General features: G+C 44.1%; 1 protein-coding gene across 1 annotated transcript in view; it reads right to left on the minus strand.

Annotated features, from left to right (window-relative positions):
- The window catches only part of LOC123397381 (ubiquitin-60S ribosomal protein L40-like), a 72,808-nt gene extending 49,419 nt beyond the window's left edge, over positions 1-23,389 (minus strand). Inside the window, exons 1-3 of the mRNA XM_045091947.1 lie at positions 23,381-23,389; positions 18,344-18,523; positions 7,033-7,061 (exon numbers count right to left, since the gene is read on the minus strand). Coding sequence (XP_044947882.1) covers positions 7,033-7,061; positions 18,344-18,523 — 209 coding nt within the window. The 5' untranslated portion in view covers positions 23,381-23,389. The remainder of the gene's footprint in view (positions 1-7,032; positions 7,062-18,343; positions 18,524-23,380) is intronic.
- Between the last annotated feature and the right edge of the window lie 1,696 nt (positions 23,390-25,085).

Below are 25,085 nucleotides of genomic sequence, written 5' to 3' on the forward strand. Positions count from 1 at the left end.
GGGGCCACCAGGCCCAAGAGGTAGCATGGGCCAAAAGGGGGAGGGCAACCAGCCCAAAGTGGGCTAGTGCGCCTCCCACAAGAGGCCCAAGGCGCGGGAGGGAGAGAAGGGAGGAAACCCTAGGCGCTGGTGGGCCTAAGGCCCACCTAAGGGGTGCGCCACCCCTCCCCCTGTTGTAGCCGCCACACCTCCCATCTGGGGGGGGGGGGGGCTGCCGCACCACCTAGGTGGAAATCCTAGGGGTGGCACCCCCCTCCCCTCCTCCTATAAATACCTAGGGGTTTGGGGCTGTTTGGCGCATGGTTTCTTCTCCTCTTGGCGCAGCCCTGCTCCCTTCCTTCCTCCTCCTCCCACGGTGCTTGGCGAAGCCCTGCCGGGAGACCTCATCTCTCCATCGACACCACGCCATCGTGCTGCTGGAGATCTTCCCCAACCTCTCCCTCCTCCTTGCTGGATCAAGGTGCGGGAGACGTCACCGGGCTGCACGTGTGTTGAACGCGGATGTGCCGTGGTTCGGCACTAGATCGGAATCTCACCGCGATCTGAATCGCCGCGAGTACGACTCCATCAACCGTGTTCTAGAAACGCTTCCGCTTAGCGGTCTTCAAAGGTATGAAGATGCACTCATCCCTCTCTCGTTGCTGGTCTCTTCATAGGAAGATTTGAATATGCGTAGGAAATTTTTTGAATTTATGCTACGTTGCCCAACAGATATTTCCACATCACACCACCCATCCATACATATATTAGGTCCACGTGGAAGTGGGAGAGGTTTCCGACCTTCCCTCATGAAGTTTCGGAGGATGATTGTCCAAGGCTTTGACCTGCTTCGTAAAGGGATATGACATGGTTCATTTCTCTTTTGTTGTGTTAGGTAGGTCATATGGACATCTCAAACAAAGATTGAGCCCATGTCTTCACAAGATTCCCTCCCATCGCCTCTAATCCTGTGGAATCTCACTCTAAGTCCAAAACCTTTGTATCAAATAATCATGTTTGCCAAGAAAATGACACTTCAAAGTAGTACATATATTAGGGCAGCATGCAGGTGGGGAACATTTCAGATGTAACTTTGACCTATGGGACCCACATGGTCTAGGGCTTTGACCAACTTTATATGAGGATAGACCATGGGGGCTTTCTCATTTTTGTGTTAGGGCAGGTCATAGGTACATGTCAGACCGATATTGAGCCCAAGTCTTCACAAAATGCCCTCCCATCTCCTCGTAGCGCAGGATTCACACTTCAAGTCTAGAACCTTTGTGTGCGATAGTCTTGTTGGTGAAGCAAGTGCCACATCAAATTTTGTATTGTATATTTCCACATCACACCACCCGTCCATACACATATTAGGGCCACATGCAAGGAGGGGTGATTTTTTTTACTCTACCTCACGCGGTTTTAGATGAAACATTTATACATGGGACATGCGCCTTCCAGGGATTTGACCGACTTCAAGCGAAGGTAGACCATGGGAACTTTCTCTTTCTGTGTGTTAGGTAATTAGGTCATACACGTCAAACCAAGATTGAACCCAAGTATTCACAATATTCCCTCCCGACGCCTCGAATCTTGAGGACTCATACTCTAAATATAGAACCTTCGTGTTAGATAGTGCTATTTGTGAAGCAAGTGCCACACCAAAGTCGTGTATTGGATATTTACACATCACACTACCCTTGTATAAATATATTTATGCCACATGCTAGTGGGGGAGGTTTTCCGGCCCTCCCTGATGCAATTTTGGATGAAATGCCGGTCCATGAGGCTCACGAAGTTCAGGGCTTTGACCGGCTTTGTAAGGTGGTAGACCATGTGTTCTTTCGCATTTCATATTAGGCTAGGTCATAGGGCCATGTCAAACCAAGATTTAGACAAAGTCTTCACAAGATTTCTCACATTGCGTGAAAATGCGGGACTCGCCCTCTAAGTCCATAACATTCTTGTCGGGTTGAAGTGTGTTAGGGTAGGTCATAGGTGATTTCCTCATGGTCCTATAAATATTGTGACATACACAAAACGGTCGAGCTGGAATCACCCCTTTATGTGTAAAGCTAGTGGGTAGATATTTCCAGGCTTACCGAACAACGGATTCTTCAAACTACATTAGTAAGTCAGAACAACTTATCATTTTGCATGTGGTTCTAATATGGGTATATGAAACTTGTCATCTGTGTTGGGTTTTAACCTGAAGAGGAGGGGATGATGCAGCATAGTATAAATAAGTATTTCCCTCAGTGAGAACCAAGGTCATCGGACCAATAGGAGGACCTCACAACTCCAATCTTCAGCGCCTACGCACAAAAGAGCAAACACTTGCATCCAACGCAGGCAAGAGGGATGTCAATAGAGCTACACTCTATTGGTTGGGAAGACTCATTACTTGCAAGAAGATAAGTAGTGTACATAGATAGTTGAAATATATTAAATATAAAAAGTAAATGCAAATAATAAAAGGCAACGGGGTATTTTTCTGTTTTTGTAAATTTATAAGTGGATAGACCCGGTCCATAGTGTTCTTTGCTGTCATTTCTCTCTAATAAGGCATAGGGTGGTAAACAACTTATTGTTTGGACAATTGATAGAAATGCATATAGTTATGCATTACTTATTCACGGCAATGATCATGTATATATAGACATCACATCCATAAGCAAGTATGTTGACTCTTGCCTGCATCTACTACTATTAATCCACCCATCGACCGAAATCCAACATGCATCTAGAGTATTAAGTAAAACAGAGTAATGCCTTGAGAACAATTTGTTGGAATTATGCCCTAGAGGCAATGATAAATATATAGTTATTATGATAATTCCTGTATCAAGATAATCATTTATTATCCATGCTATAATTGTATTGAATGAAGACACATTTACATGTGTGGATACATAGACAAAACACCGTCCCTAGCAAGCCTCTAGTTGGCTAGCCAGTTAATCAAAGATAGTCAGTGTCTTCTGATTATGAACAAGGTGTTGTTGCTTGATAACTGGATCACGTCATTAGGAGAATCATGTGATGGACTAGACCCAAACTAATAGACGTAGCATGTTGATCGTGTCATTTTATTGCTACTGTTTTCTGCGTGTCAAGTATTTATTCCTATGACCATGAGATCATATAACTCACTGACACCGGAGGAATACTTTGTGTGTATCAAACGTCGCAACGTAACTGGGTGACTATAAAGATGCTCTACAGGTATCTCCGAAGGTGTTAGTTGAGTTAGTATGGATCAAGACTGGGATTTGTCACTCCGTGTGACGGAGAGGTATCTCGGGGCCCACTCGGTAATACAACATCGCACACAAGCCTTGCAAGCAATGTGACTTAGTGTAAGTTGCGGGATCTTGTATTACGGAACGAGTAAAGAGACTTGCCGGTAAACGAGATTGAAATAGGTATGCGGATACTGACGATCGAATCTCGGGCAAGTAACATACCGAAGGACAAAGGGAATGATATACGGGATTATATGAATCCTTGGCACTGAGGTTCAAACGATAAGATCTTCGTAGAATATGTAGGATCCAATATGGGCATCCAGGTCCCGCTATTTTATATTGACCGAGGAGTCTCTCGGGTCATGTCTACATGGTTCTCGAACCCGCAGGGTCTGCACACTTAAGGTTCGACGTTGTTTTATGCGTATTTGAGTTATATGGTTGGTTACCGAATGTTGTTCGGAGTCCCGGATGAGATCACGGACGTCACGAGGGTTTCCGGAATGGTCCGGAAACGAAGATTGATATATAGGATGACCTCATTTGATTACCGGAAGGTTTTCGGAGTTACCGGGAATGTACCGGGAATGACGAATGGGTTCCGGGAGTTCACCGGGGGGGCAACCCACCCCGGGGAAGCCCATAGGCCATAAGGGTGGCGCACCAGCCCTTAGTGGGCTGGTGGGACAGCCCAAAAGGGCCCTATGCGCCATACAAAGGAAAATCAAAGAGAAAGAAAAAAAAATGGAGGTGGGAAGGAAGGGAAGGACTCCCACCCACCAAACCAAGTCCAACTCGGTTTGGGGGGAGCCTTCCCCCCTTGGACTCGGCCGACCCCCTTGGGGCTCCTTGAGCCCCAAGGAAAGGTCCCCTCCCTCCCACCTATATATACGGAGGTATTGGGGCTGATTTGAGACGACTTTTCCACGGCAGCCCGACCACATACCTCCACGGTTTTTCCTCTAGATCGCGTTTCTGCGGAGCTCGGGCGGAGCCCTGCTGAGACAAGGTCATCACCAACCTCCGGAGCGCCGTCACTCTGCCGGAGAACTCTTCTACCTCTCCGTCTCTCTTGCTGGATCAAGAAGGCCGAGATCATCGTCGAGCTGTACGTGTGCTGAACGCGGAGGTGCCGTCCGTTCGGTACTAGATCGTGGGACTGATCGCGGGATTGTTCGCGGGGCGGATCGAGGGACGTGAGGACGTTCCACTACATCAACCGCGTTCACTAACGCTTCTGCTGTACGATCTACAAGGGTACGTAGATCACTCATCCCCTCTCGTAGATGGACATCACCATGATAGGTCTTCGTGCGCGTAGGAAAATTTTTGTTTCCCATGCGACGTTCCCCAACAGTGGCATCATGAGCTAGGTTCATGCGTAGATGTCTTCTCGAGTAGAACACAAAAGTTTTTGTGGGCGGTGATGTGCGTTTTGCTGCCCTCCTTAGTCTTTTCTTGATTCCGCGGTATTGTTGGATTGAAGCGGCTTGGACCGACATTACTCGTACGCTTACGAGAGACTGGTTTCATCGCTACGAGTAACCCCGTTGCTCAAAGATGACTGGCAAGTGTCGGTTTCTCCAACTTTAGTTGAATCGGATTTGACTGAGGAGGTCCTTGGATGAGGTTAAATAGCAACTCATATATCTCCGTTGTGGTGTTTGCGTAAGTAAGATGCGATCCTACTAGATACCCATGGTCACCACGTAAAACATGCAACAACAAAATTAGAGGACGTCTAACTTGTTTTTGCAGGGTATGCTTGTGATGTGATATGGCCAACGATGTGATGTGATATATTGGATGTATGAGATGATCATGTTGTAACAGAAAATATCGACTTGCACGTCGATGGTACGGCAACCGGCAGGAGCCATAGGGTTGTCTTTATACTAACGTTTGTGCTTGCAGATGCGTTTACTATTTTGCTAGGATGTAGCTTTAGTAGTAATAGCACGAGTAGCACGACAACCCCGATGGCAACACGTTGATGGAGATCATGGTGTGGCGCCGGTGACAAGAAGATCGTGCCGGTGTTTTGGTGATGGTGATCAAGAAGCACGTGATGATGGCCATATCATGTCACTTATGAATTGCATGTGATGTTAATCCTTTTATGCACCTTATTTTGCTTAGAACGACGGTAGCATTATGAGGTGATCTCTCACTAAAATTTCAAGACGAAATTGTCTTCTCCCCGACTGTGCACCGTTGCTACAGTTCGTCGTTTCGAGACACCACGTGATGATCGGGTGTGATAGACTCAACGTTCACATACAACGGGTGCAAAACAGTTGCGCACGCGGAACACTCGGGTTAAGCTTGACGAGCCTAGCATGTGCAGACATGGCCTCAGAACACATGAGACCGAAAGGTCGATCATGAATCATATAGATGATATGATTAGCATAGGGATGCTTACCACTGAAACTATACTCAACTCACGTGATGATCGGACTTGAGCTAGTGTAAGTGGATCATGAACCACTCAAACGACTAGAGAGATGTACTTTTTGAGTGGGAGTTTAGCAAATAATTTGATTAAGTTAAACTCAAATTATCTTGAACATAGTCTAAGTCCACTTTGAATATATTTGTGTTGTAGATCATGGCTCACGCGACAGTCATCCTGAATTTTAATATGTTCCTAGAGAAAGCTAAGTTGAAAGATGATGGAAGCAACTTTGTAGACTGGGCTCGTAATCTTAAGCTAATCTTAAAAGCTGGGAAGAAGGATTGTGTCCTTAATGCTGCGCTAGGAGATGAACCACCCGCTACGGCTGATCAGGATGTTAAGAACGCTTGGTTAGCACGTAAGGAGGACTACTCAATAGTTCAATGTGCAGTCTTGTATGGCTTAGAACCGGGACTTCAACGTCGCTTTGAGCGTCATGGAGCATTTGAGATGTTCCAGGAGTTGAAGTTTATCTTTCAGAAGAACGCCCGGATCGAGAGGTATGAGACCTCCGATAAATTCTATGCTTGCAAGATGGAGGAAAACTAACATGTGCTCAAAATGTCTGGGTACTCAAACCGTCTAGCTGAACTGGGGATTAAACTCCCGCAAGAGGCTATCACTGACAGAATCCTTCAATCACTGCCGCCAAGCTATAAAGGCTTTGTGTTGAACTACAACATGCAAGGGATGAACAAGTCTCCCGGCGAGTTGTTTGCGATGCTGAAAGTCGCAGAGTCTGAACTCCGTAAAGAGCATCAAGTGTTGATGGTGAGTAAGACCACTAGTTTCAAGAGAAACGGCAAAGGCAAGAAGGGCAATTCGAAGAAGAGCGGCAAGCCTGTTGCCAATCCGCCGAAGAAACCCAAGGCTGGACCTAAGCCTGAAACAGAGTGCTTCTATTGCAAGGGTATGGGTCACTGGAAGCGCAATTGCCCCAAGTATCTGGCAGATAAGAAGGCGGCCAAAGAAAAATCAGGTATATTTGATATACATGTTATTGATGTGACTTAACCGGCTCTCGTAGTAGTGCCTGGGTATTCGATACCGGTTCTGTTGCTCACATTTGCAACTCGAAATAGGAACTGCGGAATAGACGAAGGCTGGCGAAAGACGAAGTGACGATGCGCGTAGGAAACGGTTCCAAGGTTGATGCAATCGCCGTCGGCACAGTGTCACTTCAGCTACCATCGGGATTAGTGATGAACTTAAATCATTGTTATTTAGTGCCTGCGTTGAGCATGAACATTATATCTGGATCTTGTTTATTGCGAGACGGTTACTCTTTTAAGTCTGAGAATAATGGTTGTTCTATTTCTATGAGTAACATCTTTTATGGTCATGCACCGAATGTGAGAGGATTGTTCATATTGAATCTTGATAGCGATACGCATATACATAACATTGAGACCAAAAGAGTTAGAGTAAACAATGATAGCGCCATATTTTTATGGCACTGCCGTTTAGGTCATATTGGTGTAAAGCGCATGAAGAAACTCCATGCTGATGGACTTTTGGAGTCACTTGACTTTGATTCACTTGACACGTGCGAACCATGCCTCATGGGCAAGATGACTAAGACTCCGTTCTCCGGAACAATGGAGCGTGCAAATGACTTGTTGGAAATCATACATACCGATGTGTGTGGCCCAATGAGCGTGGACGCACGCGGCGGATATCGTTATTTCCTCACCTTCACTGACGATTTAAGTAGACGATGAAGCACAAGTCTGAAACATTTGAAAAGTTCTAGCAATTTCAGAGTGAAGTGGAAAATCATCCTAACAAGAAGATCAAGTTCCTACGGTCTGATCGTGGGGGTGAGTATCTGAGTTTCAAGTTTGGTGCTCACTTAAGACAATGTGGAATTGTTTCACAGTTAACACCGCCTGGAACACCACAGCGTAATGGTGTGTCAGAACGTCGTAATCGTACTTTGTTAGAGATGGTGCGATCTATGATGTCTCTTACTGAGTTGCCGTTATCGTTTTGGGGTTATGCATTAGAAACAGCTGCATTCACTTTAAATAGGGCACCATCAAAATCCGTTGAGACGACACCATACGAACTGTGGTATGGCAAAAGGCCAAAGTTGTCGTTTCTTACAGTTTGGGGATGTGATGCTTATGTCAAAAAGCTTCAGCCTGAAAAGCTGGAACCCAAAGCGGAAAAATGCGTCTTCATAGGTTACCCAAAAGAGACAGTTGGGTACACCTTATATCTCAAATCCGAGGGCGAAGTGTTTGTTGCTAAGAATGGAACTTTTCTCGAGAAGGAGTTTCTCTCGAGAGAATTGAGTGGGAGGAAGATAGAACTTGACGAGGTTGTCGAACCTCTCATCCCTCTGGATGGTGGCACAGGGCAAGGGGAAACCTCTGTCGTTGCGACGCCGGTTGAGGAGGAAGTTAATGATGATGATCATGAAACTCCAGTTCAAGTTTCTGTTGAACCACGCAGGTCGACGAGATCACGCGCTGCTCCAGAGTGGTACGGTAATCCCGTCTTATCAATCATGTTGTTAGACAACAATGAACCTACAAATTATGAAGAAGCAATGGTGGGCCCAGATTCCAACAAATGGCTAGAAGCCATGAAATCCGAGATAGGATCCATGTATGAGAACAAAGTGTGGACTTTGGAGATACTGCCTGAGGGCCGCAAGGCTATTCAGAACAAATGGATCTTTAAGAAGAAGACGGACGCTGACAGTAATGTGACCGTTTATAAAGCTCGACTTGTGGCAAAGGGTTTTTCACAAGTTCCAGGAGTTGACTACGATGAGACCTTCTCACCCGTAGCGATGCTTAAGTCCGTCAGAATCATGTTAGCAATAGCTGCATTTTTCGATTATGAAATCTGGCAGATGGATGTCAAAACGGCGTTCCTTAACGGTTTCCTTAAGGAAGAGTTGTATACGATGCAACCCGAAGGTTTTGTCGATCCTAAAAATGCTGACAAGGTGTGCAAGCTCCAGCAATCCATTTATGGGCTGGTGCAAGCATCTCGGAGTTGGAACAAACGCTTTGATGAGGTGATCAAAGCATTTGGGTTTATACAAGTGGTTGGAGAATCTTGTATTTACAAGAAAGTGAGTGGGAGCTCTGTGGCGTTTCTAATATTATATGTGGATGACATATTACTGATTGGAAACAACGTAGAGCTTTTGGAGAGCATAAAAGGTTACTTGAATAAAAGTTTCTCTATGAAGGACCTAGGAGAAGCTGCTTACATTCTAGGCATTAAAATCTATAGGGATAGATCAAAGCGCCTGATAGGACTTTCACAAAGCACATACCTTGATAAAGTTTTGAAGAGGTTCAAAATGGAACAGTCCAAGAAAGGGTTCTTGCCAGTGTTACAAGGTACGAGATTGAGTAAGACTCAGTGCCCAGCAACTGATGAAGATAGAGAGCATATGCGCTCCGTCCCCTATGCTTCAGCCATAGGCTCTATCATGTATGCAATGCTGTGCACTAGACCGGATGTTAGCCTGGCCATAAGTATGGCAGGTAGGTTCCAGAGTAATCCAGGAGTGGATCACTGGACAGCGGTCAAGAATATCCTGAAGTACCTGAAAAGGACTAAGGAGATGTTTCTCGTGTATGGAGGTGACGAAGAGCTCGCCGTAAAAGGTTACGTCGATGCAAGCTTTGACACAGATCCGGACGACTCTAAGTCGCAAACCGGATACGTATTTATTCTTAATGGGGGTGCAGTAAGCTGGTGCAGTTCCAAGCAAAGTGTCGTAGCAGATTCTACATGTGAAGCGGAGTACATGGCTGCCTCGGAGGCGGCTAAGGAGGGTGTCTGGATGAAGCAGTTCATGATGGATCTTGGAGTGGTGCCAAGTGCATTGGATCCAATAACCTTGTTCTGTGACAACACTGGTGCCATTGCTCTGGCAAAGGAACCAAGGTTTCACAAGAAGACCAGACACATCAAACGACGCATCAACCTCATCCGCGACTACGTCGAGGAGCAGGACGTAAATATATGCAAAGTGCACACGGATCTGAATATAGCAGACCCGCTGACTAAACCTCTTCCACGGCCAAAACATGATCGACACCAGAACTGTATGGGTGTTATATTTATTACAATGTAAATCACATGGTGATGTGAGGGCTAGATTATTGACTCTAGTCCAAGTGGGAGACTGTTGGAATTATGCCCTAGAGGCAATAATAAATGTATAGTTATTATTATAATTCCTGTATCAAGATAATAGTTTATTATCCATGCTATAATTGTATTGAATGAAGACTCATTTACATGTGTGGATACATAGACAAAACACCGTCCCTAGCATGCCTCTAGTTGGCTAGCCAGTTGATCAATGATAGTCAGTGTCTTCTGATTATGAACAAGGTGTTGTTGCTTGATAACTGGATCACGTCATTGGGAGAATCGCGTGATGGACTAGACCCAAACTAATAGACGAAGCATGTTGATCATGTCATTTTGTTGCTACTGTTTTCTGCGTGTCAAGTATTTATTCCTATGACCATGAGATCCTTGGACTCACTGACACCGGAGGAATGCTTTGTGTGTATCAAACGTCGCAACGTAACTGGGTGACTATAAAGATGCTCTATAGGTATCTCCGAAGGTGTTAGTTGATTTAGTATGGATCAAGACTGGGATTTGTCACTCCGTGTGACGGAGAGGTATCTCGGGGCCCACTCCGTAATACAACATCACACACAAGCCTTGCAAGCAATGTAACTTAGTGTAAGTTGCGGGATCTTGTATTACGGAACGAGTAAAGAGACTTGCCGGTAAACGAGATTGAAATAGGTATGCGGATACTGACGATCGAATCTCAGGCAAGTAACATACCGAAGGACAAAGGGAATGACATACGGGATTATACGAATCCTTGGCACTGAGGTTCAAACGATAAGATCTTCGTAGAATATGTAGGATCCAATATGGGCATCCAGGTCCCGCTATTGGATATTGACCTAGGAGTCTCTCGGGTCATGTCTACATAGTTCTCGAACCCGCAGGGTCTGCACACTTAAGGTTCGACGTTGTTTTATGCGTATTTGAGTTATATGGTTGGTTACCGAATATTGTTCGGAGTCCCGGATGAGATCACGGACGTCACGAGGGTTTCCGGAATGGTCCGGAAACGAAGATTGATATATAGGATGACCTCATTTGATTACCGGAAGGTTTTCGGAGTTACCGGGAATGTACCGGGAATGACGAATGGGTTCCGGGAGTTCGCCGTGGGGGGCAACCCACCCCGGGGAAGCCCATAGGCTTTGGGGAGACACACTAGCCCTTAGTGGGCTGGTGGGACAGCCCCAAGGGGGCCTATGCGCCAAGAGAAGAGAATCAAAGGAAAAGAAAAAAAAGAGGGAGGAAGTGGGAAGGGAGGGGGACTCCTCCCACCAAACCAAGTCCAACTCGGTTTGGGGGGGGGAGTCCTCCCCCCCTTGGCTCGGCCGACCCCTTGAGGGTCCCTTGGACCCCAAGGCAAGGTCCCCCTCCCTCCTCCTATATATATGGGGCTTTTAGGGCAGATTTGAGACGATTTTCTCACGGCTGCCCGACCACATACCTCCATAGTTTTTCCTCTAGATCGCGTTTCTGCGGAGCTCGGGCGGAGCCCTGCTGAGACAAGATCACCACCAACCTCCGGAACACCGTCCCGCTGCAGGAGAACTCTTCTACCTCTCTGTCTCTCTTGCTGGATCAAGAAGGCCGAGATCATCGTCGAGCTGTACGTGTGCTGAACGCGGAGGTGCCGTCCGTTCGGTACTAGATCGTGGGACTGATCGCGGGATTGTTCGCGGGGCGGATCGAGGGACGTGAGGACGTTCCACTACATCAACCGCGTTCTCTAACGCTTCTGTTGTACGATCTACAAGGGTACGTAGATCACTCATCCCCTCTCGTAGATGGACATCACCATGATAGGTCTTCGTGCGCGTAGGAAAATTTTTGTTTCCCATGCGACGTTCCCCAACAACCGTTTATAAAGCTTGACTTGTGGCAAAGGGTTTTTCACAAGTTCAAGGAGTTGACTACGATGAGACATTCTCACCCGTAGCGATGCTTAAGTCCGTCAGAATCATGTTAGCAATAGCTGCATTTTTCGATTATGAAATCTGGCAGATGGATGTCAAAACGGCGTTCCTTAACGGTTTCCTTAAGGAAGAGTTGTATATGATACAACCCGAAGGTTTTGTCGATCCTAAGAATGCTAACAAGGTGTGCAAGCTCCAGCGATCCATTTATGGACTGGTGCAAGCATCTCGGAGTTGGAACAAACGTTTTGATGAGGTGATCAAAGCATTTGGGTTTATACAAGTGGTTGGAGAATCTTGTATTTACAAGAAAGTGAGTGGGAGCTCTGTGGCGTTTCTAATATTATATGTGGATGACATATTGCTGATTGGAAACAACGTGGAGTTTTTGGAGAGCATAAAGGATTACTTGAATAAGAGTTTCTCTATGAAGGACCTAGGAGAAGCTGCTTACATTCTAGGCATTAAGATCTATAGGGATAGATCAAAACGCCTGATAGAACTTTCACAAAGCACATACCTTGATAAAGTTTTGAAGAGGTTCAAAATGGAACAGTCCAAGAAAGGGTTCTTGCCAGTTTTACAAGGTACGAGATTGAGTAAGACTCAGTGCCCAGCAACTGATGAAGATAGAGAGCATATGCGCTCCGTCCCCTATGCTTCAGCCATAGGTTCTATCATGTATGCAATGATGTGCACTAGACCGGATGTTAGCCTGGTCATAAGTATGGCAGGTAGGTTCCAGAGTAATCCAGGAGTGGATCACTGGACAGCGGTCAAGAATATCCTGAAGTACCTGAAAAGGACTAAGGAGATGTTTCTCGTGTATGGAGGTGACGAAGAGCTCGCCGTAAAAGGTTACGTCGATGCAAGCTTTGACACAGATCCGGACGACTCTAAGTCGCAAACCGGATACGTATTTATTCTTAATGGGGGTGCGGTAAGCTGGTGCAGTTCCAAGCAAAGCGTCGTAGCAGATTCTACATGTGAAGCGGAGTACATGGCTGCCTCGGAGGCGGCTAAGGAGGGTGTCTGGATGAAGCAGTTCATGATGGATCTTGGAGTGGTGCCAAGCGCACTGAATCCAATAACCTTGTTCTGTGACAACACGGGTGCCATTGCCTTAGCAAAGGAACCGCGGTTTCACAAGAAGACCAGACACATCAAACGACGCTTCAACCTCATCCGCGACTACGTCGAGGGAGAGGACGTAAATATATGCAAAGTGCACACGGATCTGAATGTAGCAGACCCGCTGACTAAACCTCTTCCACGGCCAAAACATGATCAACACCAGAACTGTATGGGTGTTAGATTTATTACAATGTAATTCACATGATGATGTGAGGGCTGGATTATTGACTCTAGTGCAAGTGGGAGACTGTTGGAATTATGCCCTAGAGGCAATGATAAATATATAGTTATTATTATAATTCCTGTATCAAGATAATCGTTTATTATCCATGCTATAATTGTATTGAATGAAGACACATTTACATGTGTGGATACATAGACAAAACACCGTCCCTCGCAAGCCTCTAGTTGGCTAGCCAGTTGATCAAAGATAGTCAGTGTCTTCTGATTATGAACAAGGTGTTGTTGCTTGATAACTGGATCACGTCATTAGGAGAATCACGTGATGGACTAGACCCAAACTAATAGACGTAGCATGTTGATCGTGTCATTTTATTGCTACTGTTTTCTGCGTGTCAAGTATTTATTCCTATGACCATGAGATCGTATAACTCACTGACACCGGAGGAATACTTTGTGTGTATCAAACGTCGCAACGTAACTGGGTGACTATAAAGATGCTCTACAGGTATCTCCGAAGGTGTTAGTTGAGTTAGTATGGATCAAGACTGGGATTTGTCACTCCGTGTGACGGAGAGGTATCTCGGGGCCCACTCGGTAATACAACATCACACACAAGCCTTGCAAGCAATGTGACTTAGTGTAAGTTACGGGATCTTGTATTACGGAACGAGTAAAGAGACTTGCCGGTAAACGAGATTGAAATAGGTATGCGGATACTGACGATCGAATCTCGGGCAAGTAACATACCGAAGGACAAAGGGAATGATATACGGGATTATATGAATCCTTGGCACTGAGGTTCAAACGATAAGATCTTCGTAGAATATGTAGGATCCAATATGGGCATCCAGGTCCCGCTATTTTATATTGACCGAGGAGTCTCTCGGGTCATGTCTACATGGTTCTCGAACCCGCAGGGTCTGCACACTTAAGGTTCGACGTTGTTTTATGCGTATTTGAGTTATATGGTTGGTTACCGAATGTTGTTCGGAGTCCCGGATGAGATCACGGACGTCACAAGGGTTTCCGGAATGGTCCGGAAACGAAGATTGATATATAGGATGACCTCATTTGATTACCGGAAGGTTTTCGGAGTTACCGGGAATGTACCGGGAATGACGAATGGGTTCCGGGAGTTCACCGGGGGGGCAACCCACCCCGGGGAAGCCCATAGGCCATAAGGGTGGCGCACCAGCCCTTAGTGGGCTGGTGGGACAGCCCAAAAGGGCCCTATGCGCCATACAAAGGAAAATCAAAGAGAAAGAAAAAAAGGGAGGTGGGAAGGAAGGGAAGGACTCCCACCCACCAAACCAAGTCCAACTCGGTTTGGGGGGGGGGGGAGACTTCCCCCCTTGGACTCGGCCGACCCCCTTGGGGCTCCTTGAGCCCCAAGGCAAGGTCCCCTCCCTCCCACCTATATATACGGAGGTATTGGGGCTGATTTGAGACGACTTTTCCACGGCAGCCCGACCACATACCTCCACGGTTTTTCCTCTAGATCGCGTTTCTGCGGAGCTCGGGCGGAGCCCTGCTGAGACAAGGTCATCACCAACCTCCGGAGCGCCGTCACGCTGCCGGAGAACTCTTCTACCTCTCCGTCTCTCTTGCTGGATCAAGAAGGCCGAGATCATCGTCGAGCTGTACGTGTGCTGAACGCGGAGGTGCCGTCCGTTCGGTACTAGATCGTGGGACTGATCGCGGGATTGTTCGCGGGGCGGATCGAGGGACGTGAGGACGTTCCACTACATCAACCACGTTCACTAACGCTTCTGCTATACGATCTACAAGGGTACGTAGATCACTCATCCCCTCTCGTAGATGGACATCAGCATGATAGGTCTTCGTGCGCGTAGGAAAATTTTTGTTTCCCATGCGACGTTCCCCAACACAATTAAGGAGATGATGTAGACAAATTAAACTCAAACAATATGAATGAACAACATCATTTTATCCTTATTGGCAACAATACTAATACGTGTCATGTCCCTTTCTATCACTAGGACTGAGCACTGCAAGATTGAACCCACTAAAACGCACACCTCTCACTAAAGGTAGATCATTCTAGTTGGCCAAACCAAATCAATAGATCAGAGAGGTTTACGAAGCTATAATAATAATGAAAGTAAGAATCATATAATTCAGAAAAGACTCAAATCTTTATCATGAATAGTCTGAACAGAAACCCACAATTCATCGGATCCCAACAAAAGCACCTCACAAAGTGATTACATCGAATAGGTCACCCCGAAGATGCGATGAACTTTGTATTGAAGAACATACAAAGCGATAAAAACAGTCAACTAGATACTAGATATGGACTCGTACGTCTGTTGTAGACTACTAACACATCACCATGGGAGCAACTAGGTTGATGTAGAGGCCCCCGTGATCGATCCCCCTCCCACAGGGATCCGAATCATACCTCCAGATGGGCACACGACGGAATAGAGACTTGCAGCGGCGGAAAAACTGTTTCGGGAGCTCCCCGACCCTAGGGTTTTTGGAATATATGAGGATTTATAAGCCAGAGAACGAGGCCGGGGGACGAGAGGGTGGCCCACAAGCTAACAGTGCGAGCCCCCCCCCCCCGGGCGCGCCCTTTTGGTTTGTGGGGCCCTTGTGTGGCCCCCGGCATTCTCCCGAAGCTTCCAGGTCTTCTTTTGGTCTAGAAAAAATATCAAAAAGTTTCCTCTCGTAGATGTTGATCTCCATAGATTGATCTTGGTGAGCGTAGGAAAAGTTTTATTTTCCATACAACATTCCCCAACACCTGAAAAGATAAAAACATGCACAAAACAGCAACTGACAATTGGCACTAGGTTAATGTGCTAGTGCTCAAAAATAATACTCCCTCCATCCCAAAATAACTGTCAAGCTTAGTACAATTTTGTGCTAGAGCTAGTACAAAGTTGAGACACTTATTTTGGGACGGAGTGAGTATGAATCAGGAAATAGCCCAAAAAAGTATCTAGAATGATAGGATTATAACATGAAGCAATCAAAAATTCTAAATATGTTGGAGACATTAGTATGGAGTGAGGGTGTGAAGAGTGAGATAAAAGGCCCAAACTTTAAAATGAAAAAAATGATGGTAATTAATTGGATAGAGATCCAGAAAATTTAGGCATCGAAGTGCGATGAAAACTAGCCCAGAGAGAATAAGTGAGAAAGAGGGCAAAAAATAAAATAAAATATGCAAAACATTAAAAAGCTTTTTTGATTACAGAACATAGATTGTTGTAAGTGGTACTTTCATTCACTCGCACTTGGCTTATTTTGCATACTTTCAAAAATAAAATAATTCTCTAAATAAGCCGAGATCTTTCTTGGTATACAGTCGGCTTATAGGTTGATGGCCACATGATAGGTAACGTTGCCGTGGGTTGACTGTAAGATGAGAGCTTCTTTTGGTAAACGTTTGTGGCCGGTGCGTCGGTCGAACCGTTCGGCCGGCCGCACGCGATCCGCGCACACCGCTGATTATGCATGCAACTTTTTTTCGTCTAAATTTGTTGCAACCAGCGTTCATATTTGCTACAAGCGTTTCTTATTTGCTACATTTGTCCAGTAAAAAAGCTGCATGTACGTTTGGTTGCGACTTTAGTACGTCGGATTTTTCGTTACAATCGGTGTTTTTTACTTTTGCTACAACCGTGTTAATTTTTGCTACAACCAGCATCATTTTTTGCTGCAACCGTTCGGTAAAAAAGTTGCATCCACGTTCGTGAGAGTTGCAACCCGAGTTCACCGGATTGTTTTGCTACAACCTTTTTTTGTTTTGTTACCACGTATCATCAGCGTCGTTTATTTTCTACGATCACGTTGATATTTTTCTGCTACAACCATATAAAAATTTGCTGCATCGTGGTCAAAATTTGCTACATCATGATCAAAATTTGCTATATTGAAAAATATTTGTTGCATTGATAGATCTAACGATGCGGACGTATGACGGATGATGGATCGTGCGGGACGCGCGCGGCTGGTCAAAAGTTTCGGCCGGCGCATTGCACTGCCCGCTTCTTTTACGTAAGCGAATCGGTTTTATAAGCCGAGCATTTTTTTATCTCACACTTGGCTTAAGGAAAATTTATACATTGTTCTCGGCGAGGTAAGCCGAGAAGTCGTGGTTGGACGCTTGGCTTATGTCCAGCCGCACACGCCGACCTGTGATTTTTCTGTAGTTCAGACAAATTCTTCCTCAAATAACTTCACAAAAATATCTTCCTCAAATTTACACACATATAATTTCAGTTAAATAGCAAACAGAAAACTGAAATAAAAGTGAAACAGTCTCTGTAATTTTTAACTCTCATTCTCATTTCCCAAAAAGAAAATCGTAGGTCTCGGTTGCCCGTATTTTCATGAATCTCAGTAATCTAAATCAACACCTTGGCTAGCCACTTGCATAATCATGCATCTTTAGTGGAAGTTTTAATCATAATTTATATGTAAAATTAGATTAGATTAATAGTTGGATTTTGATCCGAAGGCTTATGAAATGACAGAGATATATAAAATATTCGAGACAACTTAGAATTAGACACCATTAATTCCAATTGCTGCCAAACACAATCATGGCTCCCGCATATTTGGTCTTTTAACAATCATGAAGTTTTGTTAGACCACGTACATATTGAGAAGCATGATCATAAGAATTCCGCGATCATGCTTTATGATTGGTAGAAATAATGTCATTATCAAGACATCATCGAAACCTGATGTACTTCTGAATGCAGTAATTAAGGTTCGACATCCACATGGACGGATAAGCACTGAGAAATTAATCGATTCACTGGCGCCTGACGCTTTAGTAGTACCTCCAGGTCTTCTTTAGCCTCAGCTGTAAATGACAGGTTGAGCAAAATACATGCATCAGATAATCTACCCCTTGTCTTTTATTTTTAAGTAGGCCGCCAAAAATGAAAAGGCCGGCCGGACAAGAAGATGAGAGGGAGGATTAAGCTTCACCTGGGTGCAGTGGCCACACTTCTTCTTGCGACAGTTTGTAGCCCTAGGTGGTAGCCGAGCATAGCACCTGCAACAGATCAATGCAGGGGTGACAAGAAGTTAGTAACATATATTCATATAACACATACAACAACAAAAATAGTACTACGTACTTGCAGCACCAGATTCATCATCTCAGAAAAGAAAAACGTACTTGCGGCAGATCTTCTTGTTTACGTTGTAGTTTCGTGCGAGGGCTGTGAGGCTGTCGTCCCCGCACCAACCATAGCAGCCGCGAAACCCCCCGGGCAGATGATGCAGCAGGTGGAGAGTGGAGTCCTTGCGTTGCGGACGTCGTAGTCGGCCAGGCTGCGCTCCTCCTCCAGCGGCTTCCCGCCGAAGATGAGACGCTGCTGCTCCGGAGACACGCCTTCCTCGCCATCGATCTTGGCCTTGACGTTGCCGATGGTGTCGCTGCTCTCGACCTCCAGGGTCACCGTCTTCCCCCTCGGCGTCTTCACGAAGATCTGCATCTCGATTGGCTTTCCGGGCTTCGTGTTCTTGGTTCTGGTCCCGTTCGGTGCCGTGGGTTCGGGTTAATATAGCCGGCCGGCGGCCACCCTCGGGACACTCCCCGTCCGACAACTACTCAAATTCTGTTCTTAGATTTATTGCTCGGATTAGATTCGAAGTGGAAACGCGCCCGTCAAGTTGCCGAGGAGCAAAACAACCCCTGTTTAGCGCTCTTATTACTGTCAAAACGCTACTGAAACACCCATCAAGCGAAACTGGCCATGGTTTTTTGAGGTCTCAATATATATTCGTGAAATCAATAAGGATTAGTAGAAATATAATTTTTATGATAATTTAAAAATGTTCAGAACGTAATGAAATAATTCGTGTTTTTTAGAAAAGTTTAGTTGTTTTCAAAAAACAATGATCAATTATTCGTAAAATTATTCAAAAATATGCACTCATTTTAATGAAATATTTTTTAATACATCGTTTTTTCAATGTAGCTAAAAAATATGAGTGAAACTAATAAATTGTTCAATAGTTCTAAAATGTTCACCAATTTGAAAATGATTTTAAAATCCCAAACAAGTTTACAGAAATATTCATGAATTAAAAGTTCTTAGATTAAAAAAACAAAAATGTAAATTTGATTAAGATTATAAACTAACAAATGGAAAATAAATAAATAATAAAAAAACACAGGAAACATAGATTATAAACCTACTCGAAACATCTTATAACCTTCGTTAAATTAGGTGGAAACGAGAAAACAACAATGTCTTGCATGGGTCAACCCATTACACACGCGAAAGAGTGTGTGTTGCGTATGATTTGCACTTTATTTTAAACTATAAGTGCGAAATAGGAAATACCCAAAACGAATCATTTTTGTAAAATTCCATCCATTCCATATTAATTATCGCTTAAACGGATGTATCTTAGACTTTTGTGGCCTTCTTAACCACCCAACAATTTTGATTTATATAGATGTCGGGTTTGTTCGCGGTGTCGGGATGATCGCAAATGGACAATTAACGATTTTATCTAATTAAGAGTCACCGCTCATTCTGCGTAGGAAGGGTCCCTTTTTGATCCGTCGTCTTGGCACTAGATGTTGAAACCGGCGTTCACCTCGTCGTCTTCAGCGTCGATGTCACCTTTGTTGCGACAATACTTTTTTGGTTGCGGCGTGGTTTTCCATTCCAGTCGCACATCTCGAGTGTGCCATCGTCTATGTTTAGGACCCTCTTTTTTGGCAAGCCAATTGTCTTCTCGGGCACAAAATTCGGTCATTATGGTCGTTAATTCGGTCATGGTTCTCGTTTTGTAATGGTAGAAGTCTCTGGAGATCCATTCGTCGTTGATGTTCTTCCAGAATGGCACGAGGGCCCTGGCGTCGCTGCAGTCGACGATCTTGTTTTTCTTTAAAAAAAAAACTATTCAAAAATTTATGTACCAACTCGCCTGGCTTCTGGAAGATAAGAGCCGTATGGTGAACATCCGGGGGTTTTACGTACGTTCCCTAGAAATTCTTAATGAATTTGGCTTCAAGTGCATCTCAAATGGTGATCGAACCCGGTGGCAACGTGTGTAGTGAGTGCCGAGCTGACCCTTTTAACTTCAAGGGCAAATAGTGACGGTGGATAAATCATAAGAAAGATAACTCACGCATATGAAGATATCCTTGACAAAAGTAAAACTAAACCACGCACATGCAGTCAATGGAATGACAACGTCATCAGAACCAGTAGAAGTATACTGGACGCACGAAAAGACATATACATACTTAAGTACTGCACAAGAGTGAAAGTCCTCATACAAAGTCCTCGGAGAGGAGAGAAAGTCTTCAGCACACAGATACATATTGTAAACAGTGAAAGATGAGACCAGATTGCTCGAAGAATACAATGAATTTGTTTGGCCAGTTTCGGTTTCCGTGACAACTATATATCTGGTTGGAGAGGCTGCGATTTAACTCAGAACAACAAGTCTTCACCTTATTCTCTTTGAGGTAAGATTAGTTAGACCTCATCCAGTCACTCGTGCTAGGTTTTTAAGGTAGACTTCCAAAACCTTCACATACTTGTTCTTTGGCTTTCCACAATTGACTGCTGGAAACACATGACATGACACTTAACCATCTCGAAGATCATAATCTTTAAAGATAACAAGCCTTTGGTTCACACATATTATATTTTTCAGTGATTCTATCACTTTGGCACCGGTTGTTTGGTTTTTTCCTCCCATGGGATCCTCTCATATTCTTTGGAGAGATGGGTTGCTCTAGATGACAACCGTCTAATGGTGGTCGGGTATGACTATTTATAGTCCGGTGCACCCCAAGGTGAAATGACCAACAAGGCCTTTCTGATTTGACCATCAATAGGATAAGACCTACCTAACAACTGGGCTAGCTCAGTAGTGGTCCAAACATTTGAATTTTCAAGTTGCTCATGGTAGGAGAACCACATTGATGGTTTCCGAACTCCTCAATGTGAACATTGACTACAACGCCTCTAATGTTGAAGAGAATAAATTGCACTGCAAGAGATTTTCAAAGTTTTTACTTGAATAAAATATGTCTAGTTGAGCATCACTTCAAAAATACGAATATGTATCACCTAAACCCTTTTAACAGCATGGTGTCGCATATCTCTCCCTAATAATAAAGCGCCGACTGCTTCTGTCGTCCGTCGTGCCACTTTTACAAAAAAGCCCCCGACGTTTCCTGAAATCAACCCGTAGTCCGGATTTAAGTCAGAAAATGAATCAATTTTTACATTTTACATAAAAACCCCTATATTAAATCGAAACTAACCCGCAGTCCCGATCCGGTGTAGTCCAAAATATAAGTTGGTTTCAAATTGCCGCTAAAGTTGACTAAAGTTACCCACCAATGCCACCTATAAGTCATAGAAAACATTTCAAGCAGGAAACTCTTCGGACTGGGCCGGCCCATGTAGGCACCTCCTATATTATGCTCTGGGCGTTGGAAAAAGATACAGCACACCTGTTTGGCCGGCCCATGCGTGGGCGCCTGTTTTTTTTTTGTTTTTTTTTCTTTTCAGTTCCATTTTCTTTTTGAACTTTAAATAATTTAGAACTTCAAATAACTTTTCTCAATTTTAAGAAACTGAGAACTTTGAAATAAAATGTTCAAAAAAACATAATTTTTTTGAGAATTCAAAAACTACTCAGGAATTTTGAAAAATGTTTTCATATACGAAAATGTTTAAATTTGGAGAAAATGTGCATAAAATAAAAAATTCAATGATTGTAAACAAAAGTCCGTGTAAAAATCTTAAAAACAGTTCGTGCCTCTGTTTTTAGTCTCGTTTTTTATTTTAATTTTTCTGTTCCATTTTTTAATTTAAATAATTTAGAATTTTGAAAATCTTTTGCAGTTTATAAAACTGAGAATTTTGAAATAAAAGTTTGAAGAAAACATAAAATATTCGCATATTCAGAAAAATGTTCATAATTTAAAACAATGTTGGTGAAAACAATAAAAGTCCATGATTTTCAAAAAAAAAGTTTGTGCATTATTTTTTGAGTGCAATTGAAAAAAATGTTTGCTAATTCAAAAAATGTTCATGCATTTCAAGAAATGTCCTAAAATTTTAAAGGCATAATATTATCAGCATCATTGGAGAATTTAATTGCTTTTCTTCCGTTGCAATACACGGGCCCTTTTGCTAGTTACTCTAATAAGAAGAAGAAACATAACTACTAAAAGAATAGTCTTCACGTGTCAATCTTAGCGCAATTTAAATAAGGGCACATCAATTTTTCAATGCATTCCATGCGTTTGTAAGGGTGTCTTCGAAGGCTAAACCAAACCTTTAGAGACTATTGCCTTGTGTACACTCACAAACACGTTAGTCTCAATCATTTTGTCATCAGTACTCCAAAACAAAAAGGGGGCATTTACACGAACACACGGATCCAATAAGATGCGATCTGGAGAACTTTTTTTAGAAAAGGAGGAATCCCTCCGACTTTTGCATTAATATGATGCATGCAGCCACTTCATTAACGAAAAGTAACAAACATCCAGCGGTTCCGAACAAGCTCAAAACGAGCAGCACGGTAATGAAAAGTCCACAAAAAGATGCCACAACCAGCGAACATAGGTCTAGATGCCTAACCATCTATCCTATTACTGGACCACCATCCAAACCGGTTGTAGATACCCGAGCTACCATCTCCCATCGGATAGACCCAGTAACCAAAGAACGGGACAAAGCACCGAAACCAATGTCTCAACGATACTGCAAGCCGACAGCGCTCCAGTAATGGAAGGGGTGGAGCAGCTTAACAAGGTTCCATGCTGACTGTGCTCCAACTAGGAAAAGAGGTAGATGGGTATGCTGCAGGAGTCGACAACACCACGGTTCAACCATCAGATGGCGCGATGGTGGGTCCTAACAAGAAAGGTACTCCAACGACCAATAGGGAATATGAGGAAGGTCCCTCGCAGCCGACTTGGAGGCCACACGGACTTTGTTGGCAACAGCATTGGTGAGGGGTAGTGGACATTGATGGAGGTCAATTCACACATGCAACATGCAAGTTCACTTACTAAAGTCATATGCAACGAATTAAAAAAATGGCTAGACATGAAGGTTTTTTCTCTTTTAACGAAGTTATAGAGTTTTCAGTTGCATTAGGGCATTTCTAATCGATCCCCTATCCGGCCCTATCCGGCTGTAAGGGAGGATACATTCGGGTTTCCTCCCTTATGGCGCACCTAGTTGATCCCTTAAACCGAATAGTGGAGCATAGTTTATCCTCCCCCATCAAAAATCCCCTCCAATCTCCCTAAATATCCACACTTCCACGGTGGCTGGGTAAAAGTGGTGCCCTCTCTTTGCCCCGCCCTTGAGTCGGCTTGTTTCCCACCGTAGCCGCCGCCATGTCCCGCAGCCGCCACCAATGACCGACCCTCCAGCTGGAATGGATAGCCCGTACCCTTCTGCCAGCCCATCGGCACCGCCCGCACCGAAGAAATGTTTGGGGATGAAAAAAGTTTACTGGGTTCAAGCTCAGCCTCCAACCACACCAATGGTTGCTGGGGTGGCGATCGTCTCTCTGGCAACGACCCACCGCCCTTCTGTTGCTCCTACTAGAGCCAAAAGAGCAAGAAAACCGATGGTGGCGGCGACAGCCCTCACCGAGGCAGCCGCGAAGAATAACCAGAAGATAATAGTGCCCCGTCCAAGGTTGGTGCCTCGTGCAGCGCCTTCGTCGACCCCTACGACCACTGCTCTGGTCCTTCTGGGACTAAAGGGGTGGTGGCAAGGTTGCGTCAGGGTTGATCCCCTGCGAGAGCCATTAGTCCCGGTTGGTAATAGAAACCGGGACTAGAGATAGATCTTTGTTTTCTCCTTTCTCTCGTTTGTTCTCTTCCCTTGCTCGAGTTCATCGTCAATTTCTTCCTAGATTTATCAAGATTTGAGGCATCCCATCCATCCAAGTGTTCACAATGGTTAGCAACTTTGTCATTTCATCTCTCATTGCTAGATTAGCTCGTGCAATGCTCTATAATTATAGTGATTTGTAGGTTTTAGTTTGGGAGTAATTATGTGGTAGTTTATTTGATTCATATGCAATTTGAGCTCAAATTAACTTCTTAATTTGCATATGTGTAAGTGTGATTTACTTAGTGCCTTCCCGTTCCCATCCTAATCATCGTTGATTGTCCGCTCCGTCTCGTCACAGGCACCACCTTGATGATCCTCTTGTTCTTATTATTTTTATTCAAAATAATCCACACCATACCTCTACTCACAATCTCCTCCGTGGACCATGCCTGCCATGACATGGAACTCGAAAACACTATGGGACAGCCTCTCCACCCAATAGAAGGAGGAGCGGTGCTACTTGTGATGGTGTTGTGATTTTTCTCGGAAAGGAATGATGATGTAGTAAAGTAGAAATAACTAATTCCCTTAGTTAAAAATTAAGGTTTACTGAACCAATAGAAAACCATGCAAACAAACAATCAAGAGTACATGCACACACAAGAGCAAATTAAATACTTGCACCCAACGCTGGTAAGAGGGTTGTTAAGCCCCTTATACTCGTTAATTGCAAGGATTAAATCTAACTGATATGATAGATAAATTTAAATAAATGAATAATAAATTACGGTATTTTTTTATTTTTGGAATATACTTCCTTCGTTTCTAAATATAAGTCTTTTTAGACATTTCGCTACGGAGTAAATAAAACTATACATGTACATACTTTAAAGTATAGATTCATTCAGTTTGCTCCGTATATAGTTCATAGTGGAATTTCTTAAAAGACTTATATTTAGAAACGGAGGGAGTATATAATAGGTGAATGGACTCGATGGCCATATCGTTCACTAGTGGCATCACTCTAATGAGCACACTAGCGATGGGTGCACAAACTACTATTGGACAATTGATAAAAAGCGAATAATTATGTTATCATTCACGTCATCACTGCTAAGGAAAACCTTATACACATAACCTTAGGTAGCGCTGGATAAATGGCGGCACTACTGCTACATATCAGTAGCGCACGTCTAGTAAAGGTGCTACTGCTAAC

This window comes from Hordeum vulgare, chromosome 5H (assembly GCF_904849725.1).
Source record: "Hordeum vulgare subsp. vulgare chromosome 5H, MorexV3_pseudomolecules_assembly, whole genome shotgun sequence".
Taxonomy (NCBI): Eukaryota; Viridiplantae; Streptophyta; class Magnoliopsida; order Poales; family Poaceae; genus Hordeum; species Hordeum vulgare.